We start from the raw sequence: 26,325 nt of genomic DNA, 5'->3' as shown, positions 1-26,325 counted from the left end.
GAGGGGTTCTGCTATCCCCTGCATGTGCCCCTGCCTCACCTGTCACCATGTTTTTTATATTAAAAAGAGAATAAAGAAACTACTTTGGAACTCAGTACTTTATATTTACAAAAGAAAAATAATAAAAGAAAAGTCTGAAGCTATTAATAATCAGCTGAAGAGAGGGAGCAAAGGCGGGAATCTGGGGGAAAGGGCGGGATCGTCTGCAGAGAGAAGGAGAGAGGCTCTGGCACTAAGGAAGCTGAGGGTCCCAGCCTCAGGTGCTTCCCAGGGCCAGCCGCACCCGCCCACAGAGGCTCAGATCAAGGGGCCAGGAGCCGAGTCTCCTGCTGCCCACTCTGGTTTCTCCAGGAGCCGAGTCCCCAGCTCCAGGGGCTGGGGTGGCAGGGGACACTGAGGCCGGAGGGAGCCATGGGTTCCACCGCCACTTCTCACTGTGGTGTGGTCTTGGCAGCCTCGGCCCGAATGAGGGCAATGAGGTCCTGGTTGATAAGGAAGACAAACCGCAGGCTGGCAATCTGTGGGCAGGAGAGAAGGGTAGCTGAGGACGGAGGTGAGACTGGGGCTAGGACCAGGCCTGCACTCTGGCTCACCACACCCCAGGCTTCACCCTGGCCTTTCCACCTCCCCCCAGCTCACCTCCACTACTGAGTTGTTGCTAAGGCGCCACTTGGAGCCACACAGCACAGGCCGTCCATCAATGTAGATGGGCCGCCGGCCCTCATTGGCAATGAAGAAATCACCATTGTTTTTCAGCTTGATGACACCTATGGGAAAAGAAAGGAAAGGGGTATGATGGGATGAGAGACGCGAGAAGAGGGTCTAGCAATACCCACATGTATCCTCTGTGACACTACAAGGCACTCAGCACCCCCAAGTTAGGGATCTTAAAATGCCAGCTCCTCAGCCCCTGACTGTCTCCAAGGTTCCCATGGAGGCCAAGTCCTGGGGTTGGAGGGACTTCCTCACGCTGCTTCCTGCAGATACCTTGCTTCCGGGAGATTTTCCAGGCCGGACCCTCCAGGGACAGGTCCACATCAATCTGGTTGTCCTTGGTCGCTCTGCCGAGGGTGATCTGAGAAAATGGGGCAGGTGAGGGCTGGGACCTGAGGAACGGGAGGGGTCCACACAGGCCAGGGAAAGATGAGAAATCAGGACCAGACATAGAAAGGGCTGTGAGGGGAAGATCAACAGAGGCGGGGAACCTCGCAAGGGGGTGTGGGGATGGGGATGGGGACGAGGACAGGGAGGGCCGGGCCGGCCTCACCTCTCTGGAGCGCATCAGGTACCGCACCATGCGGCCCCGCAGCACTGCCAGGGTCTGGTTGTCGAAGTCTGGGGAGCTCATGCCTGGGGGAGAGCAGCTTGTGTCAGAGGAGAGCCCCAGTGTGGAAGGCAGGGAACCAGGCCAGGACCCACAGAGGGAAAGGAGCTACAGGCCTGGGAGAGGAGGGTGAGCCCAGCCCAGCAACCAGGGTGCTCGAGGTGTGGCGAAGGGAGTGGGAGCACGAGCGTGCTGGCCCCTGGCCGCCTCACCTGTGATGCTATCTACTAGCACCTGCCACTTATGCAGCTCCTGTTCCAGCTGCCGAATCTCCCGTTTCTGGCGCCGGTCAGCCACAGTCAGCTCTGGGGTGAGGTGGGGTGTAAGGTCTGAGGTCACCGGCACCTTTCTGTTCCAGCAGGAGCCCCCACCCCCTCAACATTCCCACCAGGGCACACTCACCATGTTCCAGGACTTCATCTCGCATGTCCCTGGGGGGCGAGAAGAGAAGGATGAATCAGGCTCCAATTCAAGCTTACCTGCCATCACTATTAGGTACTATTTGGCTCACTAGGGTCCCTCAGCCCAGCAGCCCTGTAGGCTGCTCCTCTGGTCCCAGCAGAGCCTCCTTCCCTGGGGTGGGGGGTCACGTACAAAGGGTGGAGGTTGGGGTAAGGAGGGCTCAGTAGGGTGACCAGGCACCAACAGCTGTAACTGGGACTCCAGGCCAAATATGGGCTGGGCTCCGTGCTCCGCAGTGAGAGGCAGGGCTGGGCAGTGTGGGGAGCTGCCTTGGGAGACACATGGCTCTCTGTGCCCTGCTTGTGACCCCAGCCACTCACTTGAGCTTATTGTCATCAATCAAGTCCTCTGCGTCGGAAAAGTTCAGCACTTGGTCCCCCTTGGGCAGCGGCTGCACTGAACGAAGGACGGAGGGAGGGTCAGTGCCAATGCTCCCACTCACCCCCGAGATGCTGAGCGGACAACTGAACTAAAGGACAACCTGCAGAGATAGCCCTGTGGGGACGGCCTCGTGCTAAAATCAACAAAGTGAGCCTGATACAGGTAACGGAGCACATGCAGGTCAGACTGCACGCTACTTTGGCACAACGCATTCCTAGGCTTAGCTGGGGGCAGAGGTGGTTCTAGAAAGTGAAGGAATTAAAGCTGACCTCTGTGTGCTCTCTCAGTGTGCGAACAGTTCCCACTTACAGAACTTGCTCTATGCGGGGAAGGTGCTACTACTAGCTGCACGTTCCAGATGAGGAAACAGGAGGGTGGGTTAAGCTCTGTGACTCTAGTTCAGGACAGCATCAGGAATCAAGGCTGCTTTCCTGCTTCCAAGTCTAAGCTGCCCCTTCTACTACATCACATGCTCCCAAACATTTCCTGACACAAGTTGTTGAGAGGCACAGGACAGTCAAGTCTCATTCAGGAGGTGTCAGAAGGGAGCCTTAAAGCCAGTGTTTTCAAACTGTGGGTCATGACGCATCAATGGGCCATGAAATGCATTTTCTTTCCAAAAAAAAAAAAAAAAGAAATGGAATACAATCAAATGTAGTCAGATATAGACTATACCCACCAGATAATAGGATAAATACTGATGTTTTTTTAATGAAAAAGTTTTATGAATGTTTTTCAGTTCTTTGTGGTCAAAATGTAGAAAGGGCTAGGGTCCCCAAATCTGAAAACTCCTGCTTCACGGTCAGTGGTTCCTAGGACTGCAGTGTCTGCTCAGCAGGAGCTCCACTAGCGAGACTGCTGGCTGAGGAGCCTGACAACCCCTGAGGTGTCGTTACTGCCAGGGAAGCAACGGGGGGGCTGCACAGGAGCCACAAACGCTCCATCACTACCGCCTCCCCTCCCCCCACCACCTTCACCTTAGTCCAGACTGGGTGGGAGATGGGGCTGGGGCAGTCACCCCGCCACAGCTGCCTGAATCCTACCAACCTGACATCCAGCTGACTTGAAAGGTGAGCTCCCTGTTGCTAGACTCCAAGTACCAAATAACCAAGAAATCAAATACCCACACAATATGACTCTTGAAAAGTTATACCTTTACATTAGCAAATTTACACAAGATAACTTTCAAAAGAGTGACAAAGGAGCTAGCTGTAGCAGCAAAAATAAACTTTATCCAGTGTCTGCTCTCTCTGTGGGAGGTCAGTGACAGCTGAGCCTGGGTGAGCAGCAGAGATCTGGAAGCTGCAGGAATAAAGGAGGAGGCACACTGCACACTAAATTCAGAGATCCTCAGGAAGAGAAGACGGGGCCTCTCCTGACAAGATTTCCTAAAATCCTCTGGTAGGAATCTTCTATTATCCAGAAGCTACAAGACCTAGGGAGTAAGGTGAAGGGCAGAACCATGGCTTGTTTTTCAGATCAGTGTGAACCACTACATGGCAGCCAACACGCAACAGTACTTAAGAGGCGAGAGTAAAGTGTGCTTGGACCATGCAGATCTGACCCTGAATCTTAAATCTAACTGAAGAGTTTCTTCCCATCTAATCGGACCACTTTCCTAATACTTATTACGAGAGTGAGCGTCTTGTTGGCAAGGGAAGAGAGGAATCGGAGAGCACTCTGACCCCTGGGAAAGAGGAAGACAGGCAGCCTGGGTGTGAAGCCCCTTCGGGGATTTCTGAGTGGCCTGAAGGCAGCCCCACAGCCTGGTGGGAGCAAAGTGGAGAGAGGGAAAGGCTTAGAGAAAATGGTCTTTATCTCCAGGGAGGGAAAGGGGGAGGGTGAGCAATGAAAGAGACTTTTGCGTTTTACTCAAGTTTGAAAGTTACTCATGAAGCAAGTCACAAAAGCAAAATAATTGAGAAGTGGGAGACCCTGCTGTTCAGTCTTTCTGCTCGGGATTCTAGGCAATTCTGGCTACCTTTACCATCAAGACCATTCCAGCCAGGCTCGCTCCCTCTGGAAGGAAGTGGTTTTTGCTGCAAAAAGAGGTGAACAAGACCCTGGGAACCACTGAGGATTTGTTACAAGGCACTTGAAAGCGGCTGCATCCAGACCCCTCCACACTCATACATACGCGCGCCCACTCTGCCAGATCCTGGGCCCAGTTACCTGTCTGGTCCTCCAACAGGTAATACTGCTTCATGAGCTGCCAGTGGGCCTGCAGAGCCTTGGCAGTACGGGCCAGGTAGAAGGCATCGGGGTGTCTATGCAGCAGGTCCTGGAAGGTCTCCAAGGTGGGCTGGCTGGTCTGGAGGGCAAGGAGTATGCTCCGGGGGTCTGGGTTTCCTTGTCCTGCCCCTGCCTCACCATCTGTGCCCCCTGCCCCAGTCCCCATCAGGCGATGGAAAAAGTGACAGCTCCTGCCAGTTAGGAAGCCAGGCTTGGCTCTCCCAGACAACCCTGTCCACAGAGGCCCCACAGGTGTACATGTGTCTGCAGGGTAAGTCCCCAGGCAGCACAGCCTCCCTGCAGTCAGTTTTCCAGGTGACTGGTTCCTGCCCTACCCCCTAGCCTCACTAGCCCTCAGCCTTACCGATCCCACTTTGCTCAGCAGCTGTTCCTCAGCCTTGCTAAACAGCGCCTTGCTCTGGATGGCTGCAATGGCCTCTGGGTGCAGCTGTCTCATGGCCTGGCAGGCCAGCCTGGGAAGAAGGGAAAGAGGGCAAGGGCGGGGTTAAAGACAGGGTGTCAAGCAATCTGGGGTTCCTACTTCTCCAAAGCCTGCAGGTCTTTGCAATGCACAACTCAAAGATCCAGGCCCTCAACAGAAGAGTCCAAGGGTGATGAGCAAGACCCCGGTGGCCTCGTGGGTTTGTCAAAGACGTGAATAGGCAATTCAGAAAACTCAGGCTCCTGTACTCAACCCTGCAAGGGCACAGCTGCCCAGAGGCAGTCCTGAGGGCGATCCTAAGACCAGCTGCACCTCCCGCCCCAAGACCTTCCCCTTTACTTGGCTAAAGCAGCCACCCACTAGACCTCCTCTTCCCCAAACCATGCCCTGCCCATTTCCTGGTGTATCAGGGCTGTGGCTATAACTTAAGCGGCACCAGTGTCTGTGGAGTAGAAGGTGGATGTTAAGCATTATTCTGATAACGTCAAATGAAGTGTCTGAGGAGGAAGTGTGTGTGCTGTGTGTGTGCACAGGTGTATCTGGAACTTGGACTGCTAGAACTGGAAGGGACCCTGGTGTTCTTCTGTTCCAACTACTTCCTATGAAGGAAGAAACTGTGGGAGGTCAGTGTGGGAAAGCTGGAAGGGGACCGCCCTAAACCACCATGCACACAGCAGTAGGACATGGCTCCCAGCACTCTTTCTGATGTTTTCTCTAGTGCTACTTCCTCAGCTTCCAGGTCCTTGTTCTCAGCATCCAGCTCGGACTAGCAAGGTTGATGTCAGGAAGAAGCTACCCCCAAAGCCTGGGAGGTCTTGGTATCATCTCAGAGAATACCAGGCCTCAGGGAGCCCTGCCTCCCAGCTCCCTCCCTTGTACAATTCTTTCTGTTCAAGAACCAAATCCTGGTGTCCCCAGTACCACACCGCCACTGGGGCCAGTTCACTCACTTGGAGATGACAGGATCGTAGAGCAGGGCGTACCAGCGCTCCTGGACTTCCCGCAGGGTGAAGCGGCAGCTGAACTTCACACCCAGGTGAACAGATGTCAGGTCATTGGTCTGCAAGACCCCAGGGCAGTTTGTTTCAGCCTTGGACCTGGGAAATACCCTCCCGTGCCACCTCCAGACACTGCCAGGCTAGCCGGGGGCTGAGAACTGGAAGCAGTGGGGAAAAGGGAAACAAGATCCCTGTGGCAGGAAGCACTACCTGCAACACGGCATTGATGAGCAGGAGGTCGTCCGCAGGCTTCCAGCGGCCCAGATCCTTGGTCACCTGGAGTGGCTGTTTGCTCTTCTTCACACGCTTGGTGAGTCCAGGGGCTGGGGCAGGGCTGGGAGGCACAGGTGTGCTGGGGGTCTTGGATACCTGGGCAGAGGGCAGGAGCAGAGTGAGCTCAGAGCTGGCACCAGGGCAGCTGGGGCTTCAGACCCAGAGCTTTGTACAGCCCCACCCAACAAGAAGCCACAGGCAGGGAAGGGAGCTCAGCTTTCTAATACCAGCCCCACCCCTTTCCTGCCCCCATCAAAGTACTTCTACATAGTCCTAGACCATATGGGGTCTTCTTTTTGCTGATGGTGCCCCCAACCCTGGAGTGGAGGGTGGGTGCGGAGGATACCAGGAAAACACTTGCTGGTACAGTGTCTGGGGCCAGAGCAATGCCACCTGGGGGTTATTTTTACACCCAGCAATGCTGGGAACAGGCTGTCTGCTCCCAGAATAGATGCACGCTCTATGCCTCCCACACAGAATGTGATACAGGATGCGCTGACAGGGTGGTGGTGGTGGTGGGGGCTGCAGCAAGAAAGGGGGAGTAGTGAGATGGGCTCCCAGGAGGGAGGCATCTGAGGTTGGGGCTGGGGCGGCTTGATCCTCTCACAAGCCTCCTCTGCAGGGCTCTTGCCAGCTGGCGAAGGTTGTGGGGAAACACGAAATCTGGCACTGGCCCCCACCCCCTGCTACTCCCCATTCTCCCAATCCTCACCTTCTTCTTCTCACTGGAAGAAGGTTCACTCCCCGAACAGCGCCCTGGTTCCACCCCACTGGCCCCCTTCGCCCGGGTAGAGGATTTAGCCAGGCTGCTCTCCACCAGCTCATCATCGAACTTCTTCCTCTTGATGAACCTGTGAAGAGTCCTCCTCAGTGAGTTCTCCGTGCCCCACCCCCAGTACCCACTCACCCACACCCAGCCTCCAAAGGAGAGCAGCTTCCCAGCAGTCAGAGTGCTCACTGCTCTGGCTCAGTGGTCGAGGCATGGAACCTTTATGCTCCAACCCTCTGAGATGACAGGGTACCACACTACAAAGACTTCACATCAAAGACCTAAGATCTCCCTCCCTTGCTCCGTCTCAAGGAGAGGGACTTAGTAAGGTCATGAAAAGCACAAGTCTCTGACAACGCAGGCCCCAGAGGGGTGCAGGGGTGAAGGCATGCTGCAGTCTCAGTTTCTGGCCCTTCAAACCCTTATTACCTAGAGGAGCTTCTCCGTTTAGGGATGGTCCCCAAGGCCTGAGAGGAGGCCCGCTTCTGCCCTGCCAGTGACTCCTCATCCTCTGAGCGGCTGGCAGTGCCTGATGCCATCAGGGATGAATCTAGTAGCCCCTGAGAATCTAGAAAAAAGAGAAGTGGTGAAGTCAGACCTCCTAACTGCCAAGCAGAGCCTTGAGCCTCTGCACGGGGGACCCCTCCTCAGCCCCACCTTTCCCAGCCAGCCCTCTTGGTCCCTCCCCTGCCTCCTTGACATTTGAGGTTTTAAGGTGGGAGTTCCTTGGCCATCCAGTCCCATCTGGGCCCAGACCTTCCACGCTGGGCAGTTCTCCCGGTGCCACGTGTCATGTCGTGCAGCACATGGTGCTCAGGTCAGACTGGTGATGCCGACACACCGGGCTCTGGGCATAACTGCTCCCTCTGCCATCAAAATGCAGCCATGCCAAAGAGCAGCAGCTCAACAGAAAGTCAGTCAATTGTGGCCTCTGCCGAGAGGTACGTGGGTAGTGCTGGCCCAGGGGGAGGTGGCAATGCCCAGCCAGGACCGAAAGACACATGTGCCAGGCACGGGGTGGAATCAGCAGATGCTTGGCGCCTGAGCGTTTGGGGAGCTGGCCCGGCCTCATACTACCTTTGTCCATCCTCTTACAGTCCCAAAGCCACTGGTTCCAAACCACAGGGCTAGAAGGAAGGGTCCCACAGGCTCATCCAAGGATTCTGACCAGGTGAGCTTAGAGGCTGAGAGGAGATTCTGCAAAGGAGAAATGAGGCTCCCTGAGGCTCAGATTTCCGTGTGGCCAGCCTCACCTCCTTATACTGGAACTGGTCCTCAGCATCCCATAAGCTAGTGAAAACACCAGAAGAGACACAATATATTCTGCTAATATGACCCTAATAAACCAGTAGCCTTTTGAAGGTCACCAACATCTCTGAGACAGTGATAAAAGCTAGGGACCCTAGAAAAATGTACACATTTCAGGAAGTTCATAAACCCCTCTAATTCTACTAACAGCCCCTAGGTGAAGGGCCTTGACTCCAAACTAGCAAGAAACAAAGGATTCTTGGCTCACTTTTGCTTTGTCAGCTGCCCACTCAGCTCCCCTCCCAGTCCAAAGCACGGGAAAGGACTCCAGCCAGTCTACCTTTTTTTTCATTTGAAGCTTTGGCTAAAGGTTTAGAGGGCGTTACTTCGTGGAAGTTAAAAAACGCGGCTTGGTCACTGAGCAAACATCAGCCGCCGTCTGGGGGACCCTCGCCTAAGACCGGAGAACTCAGGTACTGGAGACTCTCCGGTCCCGCCCCTCCTGATCAGGGACGCTTCTGACCAGGAAGCGCTCCAGCCCTACCCCCAGGTGCGCTCGTCAAACCGCTCCATCGGATACGGTTGGGAATTTAGCCACTTGGGGAAAGGGTGAAGAGCCCGATGCCGCCGTTACACTGAGGCACGGTCTGCGCCCCCTTCCTTTTCTGGTCCTCCGCCCTTCATTCTCCCCGCCAAATGCACACCCAAAGTAGGGAATTTGTCCGGGTCTGTTTCAGGGGCTCGGGATAGAAGTGGTGAAGTCAGTCCTGCAACTCAAAATCTAAGCACCGAATGAACCCCGATGCTCTCGGAGCCTTAATTCTAGCCCCAGGGGCCGGTGGCGGGGGCAGGGAGTCAACTCCCAGGCTAATTCTCACCCCACCTTTGGCATGCTACCTTTGCGCATGCGTAACTTCTCGGACCAGATTCTGGCCCGGTCCGGCCCACGCATGCGCAGATTTTCGGGGCGCTACCGGGGCGGAGCCCCAAACCTGGGGGGGATCGTACCCGGCAGCACTCTGGGAAACCCCATTTCACCCCCAACTCTCCTCAGAACCCTCAAAGGCGAACCGCGAAGTCTCACCATTCCTAGGCTGCCAGTTCCAACACTTTCTCCGCGGCGACAGCAGCAGCCGCAGGGCCAAGGCCGGCTTCCGTGAGGTTCGTCTACTTCCGGGTCTACGAACTAAGGGTTGAGCAATCCCTTCCGGCTCGCCCCGACTACGTAAGTAAAGGGGCGTGGCCATGGTAGCGAAGATGTTACCGTTTTGTTATCAACCGAAATCAAACTCTTTCCTAATTGAAACAACTTATTGGGAGACATCAGGTATTATAGGCCCCAAGTTGGAGGAAGTGATTAAAGGGAAAGGTGAGACTTGGAGCGTGATAGCCTGAACGGCTAGGTGAGGCAACCTTGGGAGGGGGTGGGCCGGAGGGTGGGGCCGCGCAGCTACTAGATTTCGGCTTCCGAATCTTGCCGCCTTGCTAGAGATCTAGGACTCTGATAGTTTCCCAGGACCACTTATAGATTGCTCGATTCCACCAGCGGTTTTAGAGAAACTACTGACTGACTGACTGACTCTGTGGCAGACCTGTGCTAGGCACAATATGGGGAGACAATGTTGAGGAGCTCCCTCCAGCCGGAGAGATGTGGCGCACAGAAGGGGCCGGGTGGTTGATGTCTAACGAAAGGATGGAGAGTTGTGGACTGCGGCTCTGGAAAGAAGAGGCCGAAAAGAGAGAGCGAGTTGAGGCCCAGGAGAAGGAGTGCCCTTCCAGTCAGCCCCACCACGCCTGGATTGCTGGAGGGAGCTGTTGGCCCTGGGAGGTAAGACGACCCGCGGAAGCACCTTCAGAGGAGAAGCCCTGAAGATGGGAGGACAAGCCTAAAGGACAAGTTGGGCGTTTGAGGGTGTGAGAGCTGCCTTGAGAAACCAGAAAGACTGCCCTCTAAAAGAGAGTTTCTATTTGTTTCACGCTTCCTTGGAGAGACACAGAAGTGTAATAGCTCTAAAGAAACATACTGCAGCTCAGAATAAGAAAAGTACAATTCCAAAGCTGTCTAGCAGCTAGGTTGGACCCCTCAGTGGAGGTGTCAAGTACTCCTCACCTGAACATTGCCAGGTGATTCAAGTGTTAGATGGTAGGCTGGCCCTTCTGGCCCTGAGAGTGTATGATAGCCTTCATACACTCTGAGGGGACGCGAGTCCCCTGTTCATTTGTGATCTTCTTAATGAGCATTAACCTACTGTATTTCCCCTGAAAGACTGTATTTTCTGATACAAGATGTGATGGACTATACTAAATACAGCCCAGGGATGGGGGAGCCTGGTGGGCTTCTGTCTATGGGATCACACAGAGTCGGACACGACTGAAGTGACTTAGTAGCAGCAGCTATACTAGGTGAGAGTTATCACAGAGGTCTCTAAGGAGATGAGGGTTGAATTGAGATTTGACATTTGATAAGGGATCAGTTGAGCAAAGAGCTGGGTTAAGATGGCCTAGTCAGCAGGGACAGCATAGTTCCAAAGCAGAAAAGAATTTGGAGAGACTGAGGAACAGGATGGAGATTAGTGTGACTGGAGCGGGATGATCAAGAAAAAGAGAGAAGGAGGAGATGAGAACAGAGAGGTCATCAGGACAGATCATTTTAGGCCTTGTGGTTCATGGTATGAATTTTGGCCTTTATTCTTTAAAAAAAAACTATATTAACTATATTAATTTACTTTTGGCTGTATCACACAGCATGGAAGATCTTAGTTCCCTGACCAGGGATCAAACCTGTGCCCCCTGCAGTGGCAGCATGGAGTCTTAACCACTGGACCACTAAGGAGTCCCCTTGGCCTTTATTTTTATTGCATTAGAAAGTCCTTAAAAGATGCAAAAGCATCCATTCTGTGATATGATTTACTTTTATAAATGATCCATTTGTCTGCTTGTGGAGAACAGATTGTAGGGAAGTAAGAGGAAGCAGAGAGAACAGAGAAGAGGCTACTGTATCGATCCAAATAAGAGGTAAACTCAGGTGGTTTAGATGGGTTGTGGGGGCAGTGAAAATGGACAGACATAGTAACTTTGATGTGTATTTTGGAGGTAGAACCACAGGGACTTGCTGATGGATTGGATTTGGGATATGAGGGAAAATGAAAAATTAAGGATCTAGATTTTTGGCCTGAGTAACTGGATGGATACTAGACAGCCCCTCCCACCCTGTCTTTAGAATATATCCAGAATCTGGTCATATCTCACCAGCTTCTCCACTATTTCCTGATCCAAATCCCCTGGATTCATCATCTCCCACTTGGACTATTGCAAGAGTTCCCTAACTAGTGTCCCTGCTTTCATCTTTACCACCTCTCCTCCAGTTTCTTTATAGCAGCTAGAGTATTCCCGTCAAAATGGAAATCCATACATGTCAAGCCTCTGCTCAAAATTCTCCATCATCCTTGGAATAAAAGCTTATGGTCTAGCCATAAGCTTAAGTGTTGGGGATTCCAACATTTAAGGTAAGGTAGAGGAGGAACCCATTCCCATCCATTTTAGTTCACAATTACTAAGATGTCCATGTTCAATCTTGCCATCTCTTGCTTGACCATGTCCAATTTACTTGATTCATGGAACTAACATTCCAGGTTCCTATGCAACAGTGTTCTTTACAGCTTTGGAATTTAAGTTCACCACCAGACACATAGGCAACTGAGCATCGTTTCTGCTTTGGCCCATCTGCTTCATTATTCCTGGAGCTGCTAGTAATTGCCTTCTGCTCTTCCCCATTAGCATATTGGACATCTTCCGACTTGGGCGGGAGGGTGTGCTCATCTTCCAGTGTCATATCTTTTTGCCTTTTCATACTGTTCTTCTGGTTCTTCTGGCTAGAGTACTGGTGTGGGTTGCCATTTCCTTCTCCAGTGGACCACATTTTGTCAGAACTCTTCACTATGACTCGTCTGTCTTAGGTGGTCCTGCACAGCATATCTCATAGCTTCATTAAGTTATACAAGCCCCTTCACTATGACAAGGCTGTGATCCATGAAGGGGCCTCAGATATGCAAATGGTACCACTCTAATGGCAGAAAGTGAAGAGTAACTAAAGAGCCCTTTGATGAGGGTCAAAGAGGAGAGTGAAAAAGCTGGCTTGAAACTCAGTGTTCAAAAAACTAATAAGATCATGGCATCTAGTCCCATCACTTTATGGCAACTAGAAGGGGAAAAAGTGGAAGCAGTGACAAATTTTATTTTCTTGGGCTCCAGAATCACTGCGAATAGTGACTGCAGCCATGATTTTAAAAGAAGCTTAACCCTTGGAAGGAAAGCTATGACAAACCTAGACAGTGTATTAAAAATCAGAGACATCACTTTGCTAGCAAGGGTCTATATAGACAAAGCTATGGTTCTTCCAGTAGTAATGTACGCATGTGAGAGTTGGAGCGTGAAGAAGGCTGAGCACTGAAGAATTGATGCTTTCAAATTGTGGTGCTGGAGAAGACTCTTGAGAGTCCCATGGACAGCAAGGAAATCAAACCAGTCAATTCTAAAGGAAATCAATCCTGAATATTCATTGGAAGGACTGATACTGAGGCTGAAGCTCCAATGCTTTGGCCACTTGATGCGAAGAACTGACTCACTGGACTAGACCCTGATTCTGGGAAAGTTTGAAGATGAAGAAGAGGGCAGCAGAAGTTGAGATGGTTTGATAGTATCATCCACTGAATGGATGTGAATTTGAGCAAACTCCACAAAATAGTGAAGAGCAGGGAAGCCTGGCATGCTGTAGTTCATCGGGTCAAAAAGAGGCGAACACGACTGAGCGACTGAACAACAAGAGAAGGAGCCAGCAAAGGAACAAAAAGAAGAGTGTGCATAAAAAGAAAAGTTAGTAGTAGCACCAGTCATCCAACCTCCAGTTAGCTGTCCCTGGCTCCAGAGTAATCGTTCACAGTACAGCACCCTCCCCAGGACAGGTGTGGCCCGGCCACGGAGGCAACGATCATGGTTTCTCCTGAATCTTTGCTCAGGGCCCTGGGTTCCTTCTTCTGAGGGATTAGGACATGGTGGTTAAGATACAGGTTCTGGGCTTCCCTGGTGGTCCACTGGGTAAGCATCCATCTTACAATGTGGGTTTGATCCCTGGTCTGGGGAGATCCCACATGCTGCAGGGCAACTAAGCCCATGCATCACAACTACTGAGCCTGCACCCCAGAGCCTGCGGGCTGCAACTGTTGAAGCCTCTGTGCCCTAGAGCCTGTGCTTACAATATGAGAAGCCACTGCAATGAGAAGCCTGCACACTGCAATAAAGAGTAGCCCCTGCTCGCTGCAACTAGAGAAAGACTGCGCAGCAGCAAAGACCTGCCACAGCCAAAAAATACAAAATTTAAAAAAAATTTTTTTTAAACAGAATAGAGGGTCTGTCCAGTTTTATTTCATTTTTTTTTTTTTTTTTTTGGCCATTTGGCATTTGGGATCTTAGTTCCCTGACCAGAGATCAAACCTGTGCCCCACCGCCCCTGCAGTGGAAGATCAGAGCCTTAACCATTGGACTGCCAGGGAATTCCCAGGCTCTGACTGGTTTTAAACCTTAGTTATCTCACCTACCAGCTTGTGACCTTGAGAAGTTATATTTCTTTGCCTCAGTTTCATCATATTGGGAAATAATAGTATCTACTTCATAGGATGGTTCTGAGGAATAAATCACTCTGCCTAAACAAGTAGGTCATATATAGCAAATGCTTATAAAATGTTTGCTGTTGGTAGTGATCCTCCTGCCAGGTGGTCAGTCTTGGACCCAGTGTCTGATAATATTCCCCTCCATTAGAGCAGGACCAGTTTTTCTTTCACCTGAGACTGCTACTTTCTGGGCACTAAGAGGACACAGGATTGCACTGCCCTTGGCTCAACTATACCTTCTTCGGAAGTCAGGTTTAATAATCTTTTGACCAGTACAAAGATGACTTTGGACTCAATGCATTTTTTAAACATTAATTTTTATTGATTTATTTATTTGTTTTTGGCTGCACTGGGTCTTTGTTGCTACACTGGTTTTTCTCTAGTAGCAGCGAACAGGGGCTACTCTAGTTGCGTGTGCGGGCTTTTTATTGTGGTAGCTTTTCTTGGGGAGCACGGGCTCTACAGCATATGGGCTTCAGTCGTTGTGGCCAAGGGCCCAGTAGTTTGGTTCCTGGGCTCTAGAGCACAGGTTCAATAGTTGTGGCATGGTCTTAGTTGCTCTGTGCCATGTAGGATCTTCCCAGATTAGGGATCAAACCTGAACCTGTGTTTCCTGCATTGTCAGGCAAATTCTTTATCACTGAGCCACCAGGGAAGCCCCTCATAATGCATTTTAAGTCAACATATACTCTACTTGATATCTGTATACTTTTCTTTTTTCTTTCTCTAAGTGAGGAGAAACCATCTGCAAAGTAAAGTCTCATACACAGGCTGAATTTCAATGAAATATCAACCCCCAAGGTAGAGAGTCACAGGCAAAGTTTATGAAACATCTGACTTGTTGTTCCATCTCGGTCTGAAAACTAGAATCACACTTAATGAGGAAACCTAAATTATTCCCATTAAAGTTAGGTATTCCATGAGGATAACCCCTATGGCTATTTTTATTTAACACTGTCTTGGAAATACTAGCCTATTTAATTTCAGAAGAGAAAGGAATGAGATATAAAAACTAGGGAAGAGGTGAAATTACCATTATTAATTTATGATTTAATAGCCCAACTGGAAAATCAGAGGATATCAACTGAAAAACTAATACAAATAAGACATTTTTGCAAAGTGGGTACAAATTATACACAAAAAGTCAATGAACAATAGCCAATTAGAAAGTATATGGGAATAAAAATATCATTTATAATAGCAAGGAAAAAGTAATGTAACCTAGAGCAATCTTAACCGTGTGCTAGATTTAGGTGCCCCAAACTGAAATTACTATCAAAGAACACAAAAAAGATAAGAATAAATGGAAAGGCATACTCTATTTTTGGGTAAAAGATACTATCATAAAGATGTCAGCTCTCCATAAGTTAGTCTATAAATTTAACACAATCTAATAAAAATACCAACAGACTACATAATCTGAATATAAAATTCATATGGAAATTTTTGCATAAAAATTAACAGCATTCTAAAAAAGAAAGTTAATAAGAGAGGAATAGCTCTATTGGATGTTAAACCAATAAGAGCTAAAATAGTAAAATCCAGAGGACACTAGCACAAGCATAGGCAATTTGATCAAGAGAACAGAGTCCAGAAATAGGCGCAAGACATTGAAAATGTTATCATGGAAAGATGGATTATGTGGTAAGTGGTATTGAGACAATTGTGTAGCCACCTGAAAAAGTATCTCGATTCCTCACACTAAAATAAATCTATATGAATCAATTGTGTTTAAATAAATGTAAAACAGTAAAATTATAAATTTGTATGTCACAGCAGAGAAAATAGAATAGCACAAAATTTCCCAAAGCATAATAAAAGGCAATTCTGTCAACATAAAAATCTAATTTCTGCAGAGCAAAAAATACCATAAACTAAGACAAATGGCAAACTGAGGGAAATGTTTGCAGCTCATTTCATAGACAAAAGGACTAATTTGCTTAATATATACAAAATCCTTTCAAATCAATATAAGAACAAAAATACAAGAACAAAATAGGATGGTTAACATGAAAGATAAACGGCTTTTAGACTTATGAAAAGATGCTCAACTTCACACACAAGAAAACAAACTACATTTCAATATCATTTTTCACCTATAGATAGGCAAAAATTCAAATGTTTGACAATATGCCCTTGGCATGGTTATGGAGAAAGAGGCCCTCCAATGTGTTACTAGTAGAACTGTAAATTGTCAGTACTTGCCAAAATTACAAATGAATATAATTTCTGACCCAATATACTTGCATAAGGGTTTCCAGGGGGCACTAGCTGTCAAGAACTCGCCAGCTATCGCAGGAGATGTAAGCAACTTGGGTTCAATCCCTGAGTAGGGAAGATCCCCTGGAGGAGGCACGGCAACCCACTCTAGTATTCTTGCCTGGAGAATCCCACGGACACAGAGCCTGGCAGGTTACGTACAGTCCATGGGGTCGCAAAGAGTTGGACACGACTGAAGTGACTTAGGACATATTCAGACTGAGTTGGAGGTGCCAGTGGGCAACCAGTTGAGATCCTTGGTTGGGTGGGCATACGGCTGTAGGACTCAGGGGAGAATCATCTGGGAATCATCAACATAGAGCTGATGTTTGAAGCCATAAGGGAGGATGAAGTCATCCTGGGATGTCCTGAGGCATGAGGAGAGGAGTCTGGACACTGGAGCAACCCCTGGCCTACAGGCAGAAGATCATGAACTGCCACAAGAGCCAGGGGAGTGTGGGGAACAGGAGGGAAGCCAAGTGTCACATGATAGAAATAAGGGAAGATTTTGGTAGCATTTCAGTGGTCCATGTCTCTCACTTGGTTAAAATATCCTTAAGGACATAAACTAGGTCTTATTTTTATTTTCTCCCTCTCTGCTCCACCCCTGCTGCTGCTGCTGCTAAGCCACTTCAGTCGTGTCCGACTCTGTGTGACCCCGTAGACGGAAGCCCACCAGGCTCCCCCATCCCTGGGATTCTCCAGGCAAGAACACGGGAGTGGGTTGCCATTTCCTTCTCCAATGTATGAAAGTGAAAAGTGAAAGTGAATTAGTCGTGTCCGACCCTTAGCGACCCCATGGACTGCACCCTACCAGGCTCCTCCATCCATGGGATTTTCTAGGCAAGAGTACTGGAGTGGCTTGCCATTGCCTTCTCCGCTCCACCCCTACCTTCAGTCAATACAAGATTTTGCACATACTTGAGACGCATGTGAACAAATAAGGGCACAAATAAGTAAATGCAATCAAAGCTGGGCCTTTACTTCATTACAAGTCCTCTAACTGGTCTCCTTTCATCCATTCTCTAACTTCTCCATGTTACCACACCTGCCTCTCTACAGCACAGGTCTAGTGATATCACTCCTTTCCTTGAAAATCATCCATGGCTCTCCACTGCCTGCTGACGAAAATCATCAGCTTGGCCTTCAAGCTCATCCAAACCCAATCTCAGCCCAGCTTTGCTCCTGTAATATCTGGCCTGTTACTGATGAACTACAGCCATATTGACCACTTTCTGGTCCGTCAACATGTTCTATGTTTATAATATTCTAATCCCTTGTATTCCCCTGGAGTCCTCCACCCCTGCCACCTGTGTTAGTTCTATACATCCTTCAGCTTTCTATTGAAATCCCACATAGCCCTGGGGGCCTTTCCAGACTGCAGTGAACATCCTTTTCTTTTGTTCTCCATTTGACTTTGCATCTGTCCTGTGTTTGTGTTTGTTATGTAGCTGCTGCTGCTGCTAAGTCGCTTTAGTCGTGTCCAACTCTGTGTGACCCCATAGACGGCAGCCCACCAGGCTCCCCCATCCCTGGGATTCTCCTAGATCCCCACTATTTACTACTTTGTCTCCACAGTGGAGTGTGAAAAGAGATTGTGTCTCAGTGTCATCATTACACATCCAGCCTTAGCACAGTATATTAGTGAAGTGAATTCGCTCAGTCATGTCTGACTCTTTGCTACCCCATGGACTATAGCTTACCAGGCTCCTCTGTCCATGGGATTTTCCAGGCAAGAGTACTGGAGTGGGTTGCCATTTCCTTCTCCAGGAGATCTTCCCGACCTAGGGATTGAAGCGGGGTTTCCTGTATTGTAGGCAGACACTTTACCATCTGAGCCACCAGGGAAGCACAGTGTAAATGTGCTAAACGAGTGATGAGTGGATGGTAGGTCCTTGTGAGGACAAGGACCTAGTTTTACATATTTTTATTACTCTGGTGCTTTGCATGTAGCCTGTGTCCTATTTTTGCAGTTAGCTCCTTAGAAGTTTGTTTAACTGACTTTTACACCCTTACCGCCTGGTACGGAGCATAACATCACAGTGGGTGCTCAATAAATGTTTAGGGACTCAATAATTACTCATTGAATTTGCTCTCAGTAGCCTCCAGAGGCAGTAGCTTTGGCAAACAGTGTTTGGCATGTGCTTCCTGCCGGCTCTGACAGGCTGCTTTAGTAGGTCATTGACAAGCTATGTCATGTAGTATGGTTAACAGACCGAATTAGGACTGTCATGGTGGTTACGCATTTAAGACAAAGAAAGAGATGTGGCTCTCCAGGCAGAAATGCAGCCTGGAAGAGGCCTCAGCGGCACGAGCAAGGCAGCTCAATTAAGGAAGGGTGGGATCACTTGTTCCTTAGGGAAAAATCTGACTTGGTGTCTACTATGTGCACAGCATTCTGTACTGGGGGCAGCTACAGCTACAAAAGCAACTGGGCATCTGCTCTTAAAGAGTTTAAGATCTGGTGGAGTTGAGGACAGCTCACCAACAATCCCAAAACAGGGGCTTCCCTGGTGGTCCAGTGGCTAAGACTTTGCCTTCCCAATGTAGGGGGCCCCAGGTTCGGTTCCTAGCCAGGGAACTAGATCCCACATGCTGCAACTAAAGATCATCCATGCCACAACTAAGCCAAATAAATAAATACTAAAAAAAAAACATCAGCAAAGATGGAGAGAACCTCCAGGAGAAGTGGGCACCTTACGGAGGATCAGAAGAGGCATCTTGGTAGGGGGAGTAGCATTTGAGTTCCTTTACTAAACTTTCCTGAAGAGAAAGGAAAGTTTCCCCCTCCTCGCCTGCAGTCTGTTCCCATCCCTGTGGCCAGGGTGATGCTCTGGAAGGGTGGATCCAATTACATCACATCTCTGCTCGGAATTCTGCAATGGTTCCCATTTTATTCAGAGTAAAAATGGCTCCTATTCTTTCAGAGTGAAGAACAAAGCATCCTTACAGTAGCCTACAAGGCCTTACGTGACCTGTCCTCCAGTCATTCTCCAGCGCTTTCCACGCTACTCTCTTCCCACTCACTCACTCACCTGGCACCAGTCACACGGGAGACCTGGCCATTCCTCTAGTATGCCAGGCATGCTTCCACTTCAGGCTGTTCCCTTTGCTTGTTTCCCTTCAGGCTGTTCTCACAGCTTGCTTCTTCATCTCCAAGCCTTTACGCAAATGTCAACTCAGTGAGGCCTGACACGCCCTATTTTAAAGGGTAATCTCAGGAATGCCCTGGAGGTGTGACACTTTCACCGCCTACTCCTCTGCTGAAATTTGTGTTTCTCCATAGCATCTTTTACCATCTGACACACTGTGTATTTTACTAATTTTTTGTCTATTTTTGCCCAATAAAATGTAAGTTCTGGGAAATCACTTAAAAAAAACAAACTCTTTTCTTCAGCACTATATCCCAATGCTTTCAACAGTGCCTCCTATTAGGAACCTAATAGATATTTGTTGAATGAATGAAGATGTGATACATATTTGAGGAAGTCTTCAGGAAAGGCCTCCTGGCAGAGTTCCTAAAAAATAGTTGCCTAAAGTATCATTTACAAGGACAGATCTCTGAACTGCAAAGCTGAGGACCCTGCTGGGGGTGAGTGAGTCAGGTGCCCTAGGCTGAAGCCACCAGGAATGGGTCCAGATGTCCAAAGGATGGGTCTGGAGTCCCTTGTCTCTTTCCCTATATTGATCGTATTTGCTCTCTTCACTCAGCCAAGCACCTTCTCAGATGAACTCCACCCAGCTTTGGCTGTGTCTTTCGGCAGTTCCCATACAGTTCGGCCCTCTCCCTACCCTGGACAGCCGAGGCCCTTAAACAAGCACTCTGCTGCCTCCTTGTGGCTCCTGTAGAACTCTCTTCTGGAAAGTGAGAGGACAGAGGTCTACACAGGGACTCTTAGAATGGGGGGTGTGGGAGAAGAAACCTGAATCTTCTTGACCCCTGTGGCAACCCTGAAATACTGGCAGCCACTCCCGCCCCCCCCCCCAGACATTACTGCCAATAGCAATGACCATCCCCTCAGCAGAGCCCTGACAGGTATACCAGCTGACCTGTGGCTTTGGCTGTTCCAGGTTGGGTCACCTTTGTGGAAAGAATTTGATGTAATAGTCAGATCCCAGGGCCTTCTTTGAGGGGCATTCAGACCAGTTGACTAGTGTATCGATCTTCTCTCCTTCTCTGCCTCCTCCCAACTCACAGCCAATAAGAAGAAGTCTTTAAGACCCCATGAACAGTATGAAAAGACAAAATGATAGGATACTGAAAGAGGAACTCCCCAGGTTGGTAGGTGCCCAATATGCTACTGGAGATCAGTGGAGAAATAACTCCAGAAAGAATGAAGGGATGGAGGCAAAGCAAAAACAACACCCAGTTGTGGATGGGACTGGTGATAGAAGCAAGGTCCGATGCTTTAAAGAGCAATATTGCATAGGAATGTGGAATGTTAGTTCCATGAATCAAGGCAAATTGGAAGTGGTCAAACAGGAGATGGCAAGAGTGAATGTCGACATTCTAGGAATCAGTGAACTAAAATGGACTGGAATGGGTGAATTTAACTCAGATGACCATTATATCTACTACTGTGGGTAGGAATCCCTTAGAAGAAATGGAGTAGCCATCATGGTCAACAAAAGAGTCTGACATGCAGTACTTGGATGCAATCTCAAAAACAAAAGAATGATCTCTGTTTGTTTCCAAGGCAAACCATTCAATATCATGATGATCCAAGCCTATGGCCCAACCAGTAATGCTGAAGAAGCTGAAGTTGAATGGTTCTATGAAGACCTAAAAGACCTTTTAGAACTAACACCAAAAAAAGATGTCCTTTTCATTATAGGGGGCTGGAATGCAAAAGTAAGAAGTCAAGAAACACCTGGGGTAACAGGCAAATTTGGCCTTGGAATATGGAATGAAGCAGGACAAAGGATAATAGAGTTTTGCCAAGAGCACGCACTGGTCATAGCAAACACTCTTTTCCAACAACACAAGATAAGACTCTACACACGAACATCACCAGATGGTCAACACCGAAATCAGATTGATTATATTCTTTGCAGCCAAAGATGGAGAAGCTCTATACAGTTAGCAAAAACAAGACCGGGAGCTGACTGTGGCTCAGATCATGAACTCCTTATTGCCAAATTCAGACTTAAATTGAAGAAAGTAGGGAAAACCACTAGACCATTCAGGTATGACCTAAATCAAATCCCTTATGATTATACAGTGGAAGTGAGAAATAGATTTAAGAGACTAGATCTGATAGATAGAGTGCCTGATGAACTAAGGATGGAAGTTCGTGACATTGCACAGGAGACAGGGATCAAGACCATCCCTATGGAAAAATGCAAAAAAGCAAAAAAAGGCTGTCTGAGCAGGCCTTACAAATAGCTGTGAAAAGAAGAGAAGCGAAAGGCAAAGGAGAAAAGGAAAGATATAAGCATCTGAATGCAGAGTTTCAAAGAACAGCAAAGAGAGATAAGAAAGCCTTCCTCAGCGATCAATGCAAAGAAATAGAGGAAAACACCAGAATGGGAAAGAATAGCGATCTCTTCAAGAAGATTAGAGATACCAAGGGAACATTTATGCAAAGATGGGCTCGATAAAGGACAGAAATGGTATGGACCTAACAGAAGCAGAAGATATCAAGAAGAGGTGGCAAGAATACACAGAAGAACTGTACAAAAAAGATCTTCACGACCCAGAAAATCACGATGGTGTGATCACTCACCTAGAGCCAGACATCCTGGAATGTGAAGTCAAGTGGGCCTTGGAAAGCATCACTATGAACAAAGCTAGTGGAGGTGATGGAATTCCAGTTGAGCTATTTCAAATCCTGAAAGACAATGCTGTGAAAGTGCTGCACTCAATATGCCAGGAAATTTGGAAAACTCAGCAGTGGCCACAGGACTGAGAAAGGTCAGTTTTCATTCCAATCCCAAAGAAAAGCAATGTCAAAGATTGCTCAAACTACTACACAATTGCACTCATCTCACACGCCAGTAAAGTAATGCTCAAAATTCTCCAAGCCAGGCTTCAGCAATACGTGAACCGTGAACTTCCAGATGTTCAATCTGGTTTTAGAAAAGGCAGAGGACCCAGAGATCAAATTGCCAACATCCGCTGGATCATGGAAAAAGTGAGAGTTCCAGAAAAACATCTATTTCTGCTTTTTTGACTATGCCAAAGCCTTTGACTGTGTGGATCACAATAAACTGTGGGAAGTTCTGAAAGCGATGTGAATACCAGACCACCTGACCTGCCTCTTGAGAAACCTATATGCAGGTCAGGAAGCAACAGATAGAACTGTACATGGAACAACAGACTGGTTCCAAATAGGAAAAGGAGTACGTCAAGGTTGTATATTGTCACCCTGCTTATTTAACTTATATGTAGAGTACATCATGAGAAATGCTGGGCTGGAAGAAGCACAAGCTGGAATCAAGATTGCTGGGAGAAATATCAATAACCTCAGATATGCAGATGAAACCACCCTTATGGCAGAAAGTGAAGAACTAAAGAGTCTTGATGAAAGTGAAAGGGGAGAGTGAAAAAGTTGGCTTAAAGCTCAACATTCAGAAAACGAAGATCATGGCATCTGGTCCCATCACTTCATGGCAAATAGATGGGGAAACAGTGGAAACCATGTCAGACTTAATATTTTGGGGCTCCAAAATCACTGCAGATGGTGACTACAGCCATGAAATTAAAAGACGCTTACTCCTTGGAAGGAAAGTTATGACTAACCTAGATAGCATATTAAAAAGCAGAGATATTACTTTGCCAACAAAGGTCCATCTAGTCAAGGCTATGGTTTTTCCAGTGGTCATGTACGGATGTGAGAGTTGGACTGTGAAGAAAGCTGAGCACTGAAGAATTGATGCTTTTGAACTGTGGTGTTGGAGAAGACTCTTGAGAGTCCCTTGGACTGCAAGGAGATCCAACCAGTCTATCCTAAAGGAGACCAGTCCTGGATGTTCATTGGAAGGACTGATGCTGAGGCTGAACTCCAATACTTTGGCCACCTCATACGAATATTTGACTCATTGGAAAAGTCCCTGATGCTGGGAGGGATTGGGGGCAGGAGGAGAAGGGGACGACAGAGGATGAGATGGCTTGATGACATCACCGACTTGATACACATGAGTTTGGGTAAACTCCGGGAGTTGGTGATGGACAGGGAGACCTGGTGTGCTGTGATTCATGGGGCCACATTGAGTCGGACACGACTGAGTGACTGAACTGAACCGAAGTCTTTAAGGGCTACCAGCCAGCTCAGGGCCAGGTGTGTATAAAGACAGGAGGGGGCTTGGCACTATGGAGAAGTGGGGGCCCATGCCCTGGAGGATGCTGCTCAGCTGAGACACTGCTAGTTCCAGCCCATTACTATTTCTGCAGGTAACTGAAACCCACCTAGGCTATTATCAGCCCCTAGTCAGGGAATGTCCTGGAATACACTGGGTTATCTTGTGGACTTACAAGGGATACAGCTGGACCTCAGGAACCACCTGACTGGCAAAGGCTCTGATGAGAAGACTTCTTTCTTACTTTTCTATATAATTTGTTTTTATTTCTGGCTGCTTTCAGAATGTTCTCTTATCTTTGGTTTCAGCAGTTAGACTATGCTATACTTAGGTGTGTTTTTCTTTATCCTGTTTGGGGTTCTCTGACATTCTTGGATCTGTGGTTGGTTTTCTTTCATTAATTTGGGAAATTCTCGGTGGTTCTCTCTTCAGATATTTCTTCTGCCCCATTCTGTCTCCCTTTTTCTGGAACTTCAGTCATGTCTGTCAGAGTATTTGTCATTGTCCTACATATCTTGGTGCTTAGCTTTGGGTTTGCTCAATTGTTCCTTAGCTTAGAATTACAGTCTGTTTAAATTTCCCCTGACCCGGCTTCAAGCTCACAGATTTTTTTTCCTCTGCTTTTGTCCAACTTGATTAACTGGCCAAAGGAATTCTTCATCTCTGATATTACAGTTTTCACTTTAAGCATTTCCTTTTTTTAAAAACACTTTCCTATCTCTGCTCAGATTCACCATCTGTTCATGCATGTTGTCCACCTTTTCCACTAGACTAGATCAGTCTTAGCCATGCTCATATTTTTTTTGGAGAAGACGACTCCTCCAACAATAGAATCATACTCATCCTGTATCTGACTTTTTCTAAGTCAGCCTCCCCATCACATGGGACACACCAGATCCCACCTGGCTTTCCCCTCCCTGGCTCTTTGTCCTGATTGTTTACAGATGGTTTTTGTCCCTTTCACTCCATCAGCACCTCCTTGAAGGCCACAGTTAGGGCTAAAATAGACCCTTCTCTCATGTTACCTTCCACCTTAGTGTTGATTCCTCATCCTGGAGACCCCGAGACTATGGGCCATGCAAGCAGAGCTATGGCCAACTCCCAAATCTGGCTTCAAGAAATACGCCAAGCAGTATTACTTCTCATATTTTGGCTTCCCTGTTTTTGTTTTTTTGAGGTTTAAGGCAATATCTTATTTGATCAAATACATCAACTTTGCTCTGAAAAAAAGATGAGGCTCTTGTATAATATTAAAGAATCTCATACCAGGAAAACATCATACACTATATCTATATATCTCCTTGGTTGCAATCCTCTTGGCTTCACAGCTTCTATCAGACACTCTGCTTGCTTGCCGGAGAGCTTGAGAGAAGACATCCAAAGAGTCAAAAGTCCTCCATCACCAGAGCGGGTTTGGCTGCCAGGCACCTTAAGCACAGTGCCAAGAGCCTATGAAAACATGTGAAACCTTTAAAAATGCCATTGGTGGGACTTCCCGGGTGGTCCAGTGGTCCAGTGGTTGGGACTCTGGTGCTTCCACTGCAAGGAGCACAGGTTGGATCCCTGGCTGGGAACTAAGATCCCACACTTTACTCCACAGGGAATAAAGTCATTGGCACCAAAATATAAAAAACATGTAATTAAATGTTTATATAATGCTCAAAATTCTCCAGTCCAGGCTTCAACAGTACGTGAACCAAGAACTTCCAGATGTTCAAGCTGGATTTAGAAAAGGCAGAGGAACCAGAGATCAAATTGCCAACATCTACTGGATCATTGAAAAAGCCAGAGAGTTCCGGAAAAACATCTACTTCTGTTTTATTGACTACGCTAAAACCTTTGACTGTGTGGGTCACAACAAACTGAGGAAAATTCTTAAAGAGATGGGAATACCAGATCACCTGACCTGCCTCCTGAGAAATCTGCATTCAGGTCAAGAAGCAACAGTTAGAACCAGACAATCCTGAATATTCATTAGAAGGACTGATGTTGAGACTGAAACTCCAAAACTTTGGGCACCTGATGCGAAGAACTGACTCATTGGGAAAGACCTGGGAAAGATTGAAGGCAGGAGGAGAAGGGGGTGACAGAGAATGAGATGGTTGGATGGCATCACTGACTCTGGACATGAGTTTGAGCAAGCTCTGGGAGATGGCGAAGGACAGGGAAGCCTGGTGTGCTGCAGTCCATGGGGTCACAAACAGTCAGACACGACTGAGTAACTGAACAACAACAAAAAACATAATATTGTCAGTTTAATTATTCTGTCAAATTTAATATTCAAAATGTCCTCATATTTACAAAACTTGTTAGATTTCATCTCTATGGGTGATGATTGCTGAGAAGTCACAGCCCACTGCACATTAAAAAAGAACCCTACAACTTACTCATAGTCAATTTCCAAAGCTAAGTTATAAAAATCTTTTCAGATCATTTATAAAGAAGTATATTTAGCATGAGGGCTACCATGGGTGAGGCCTCCTGAAAAGAATAGACCCAAAAGGCTAGAAATGGCCCATTCTTGCCCCAGCAGTCCAGTGTGTGTGACCTGCATCAAGAATGCCTCTCAACATCCTCCCTCCAGCAGGCTTCCTTGGGATACATTGAGCTGTGGCTTAGAGATCAAATCCTGCTTTGGCCCAGAGATCAGGTCAAGCGCCCATCTGTTTGCATCCCGTATTCTTCTCTTCCTTGCACAGTTTCAACCTTAAGCCGGGAGCAAGCATGGCTGCCATTCCTAAGAAACAGAATCACTGGATTGCGGATTCTCTGAGGACAGGGTGATTTCCTAGCTAACGTTGTGTTGTGCTGGCTCCCTAGGCCCGGCCCGGCCGGTGAAACAAGGCAGAAGGGGAGAGCCGAGGCTGATGGGAGACTGGCAGACGGCTGAGTGCAAGGGAGAGTGAGGGTGGGACTCTGCTTGTAAGCTGTGTGAACCAACCAAAGCCATGTCTTACCTGAATTAAGACAAT

General features: G+C 48.0%; 1 protein-coding gene across 4 annotated transcripts; it reads right to left on the bottom strand.

Annotated features, from left to right (window-relative positions):
• Window positions 1–74: 74 nt before the first annotated feature.
• Window positions 75–9,329, bottom strand: MCRS1 (microspherule protein 1). Of its 4 annotated transcripts, none has more exons than XM_055395947.2 (15): window positions 9,214–9,320; window positions 7,638–8,078; window positions 7,311–7,449; window positions 6,825–6,963; window positions 6,050–6,208; window positions 5,792–5,901; window positions 4,764–4,872; window positions 4,340–4,478; window positions 2,107–2,182; window positions 1,727–1,755; window positions 1,537–1,629; window positions 1,268–1,350; window positions 988–1,075; window positions 640–767; window positions 75–518 (listed from the first exon to the last, which is right to left on the bottom strand). In XM_055395947.2, the coding sequence occupies exons 3-15, from the start codon at window positions 7,418–7,420 to the stop codon at window positions 432–434; spliced, it is 1,350 nt and encodes a 449-aa protein (XP_055251922.1). In that variant the 5' UTR covers window positions 7,421–7,449; window positions 7,638–8,078; window positions 9,214–9,320; the 3' UTR covers window positions 75–431. The 4 variants fall into 4 exon arrangements, with proteins under 4 accessions (XP_055251922.1, XP_055251921.1, XP_055251923.1 ...); XM_055395946.2 differs by having other exon boundaries at window positions 7,959–8,078; XM_055395948.2 differs by lacking the exons at window positions 7,638–8,078; window positions 9,214–9,320 and adding an exon at window positions 8,135–8,157.
• Between the last annotated feature and the right edge of the window lie 16,996 nt (window positions 9,330–26,325).

Source organism: Moschus berezovskii, chromosome 6 (genome assembly GCF_049115385.1).
Source record: "Moschus berezovskii isolate FMDL1 chromosome 6, NW_MosBer_1.0, whole genome shotgun sequence".
Taxonomy (NCBI): Eukaryota; Metazoa; Chordata; class Mammalia; order Artiodactyla; family Moschidae; genus Moschus; species Moschus berezovskii.
This window is presented reverse-complemented; position numbering and strand designations above follow the sequence as displayed.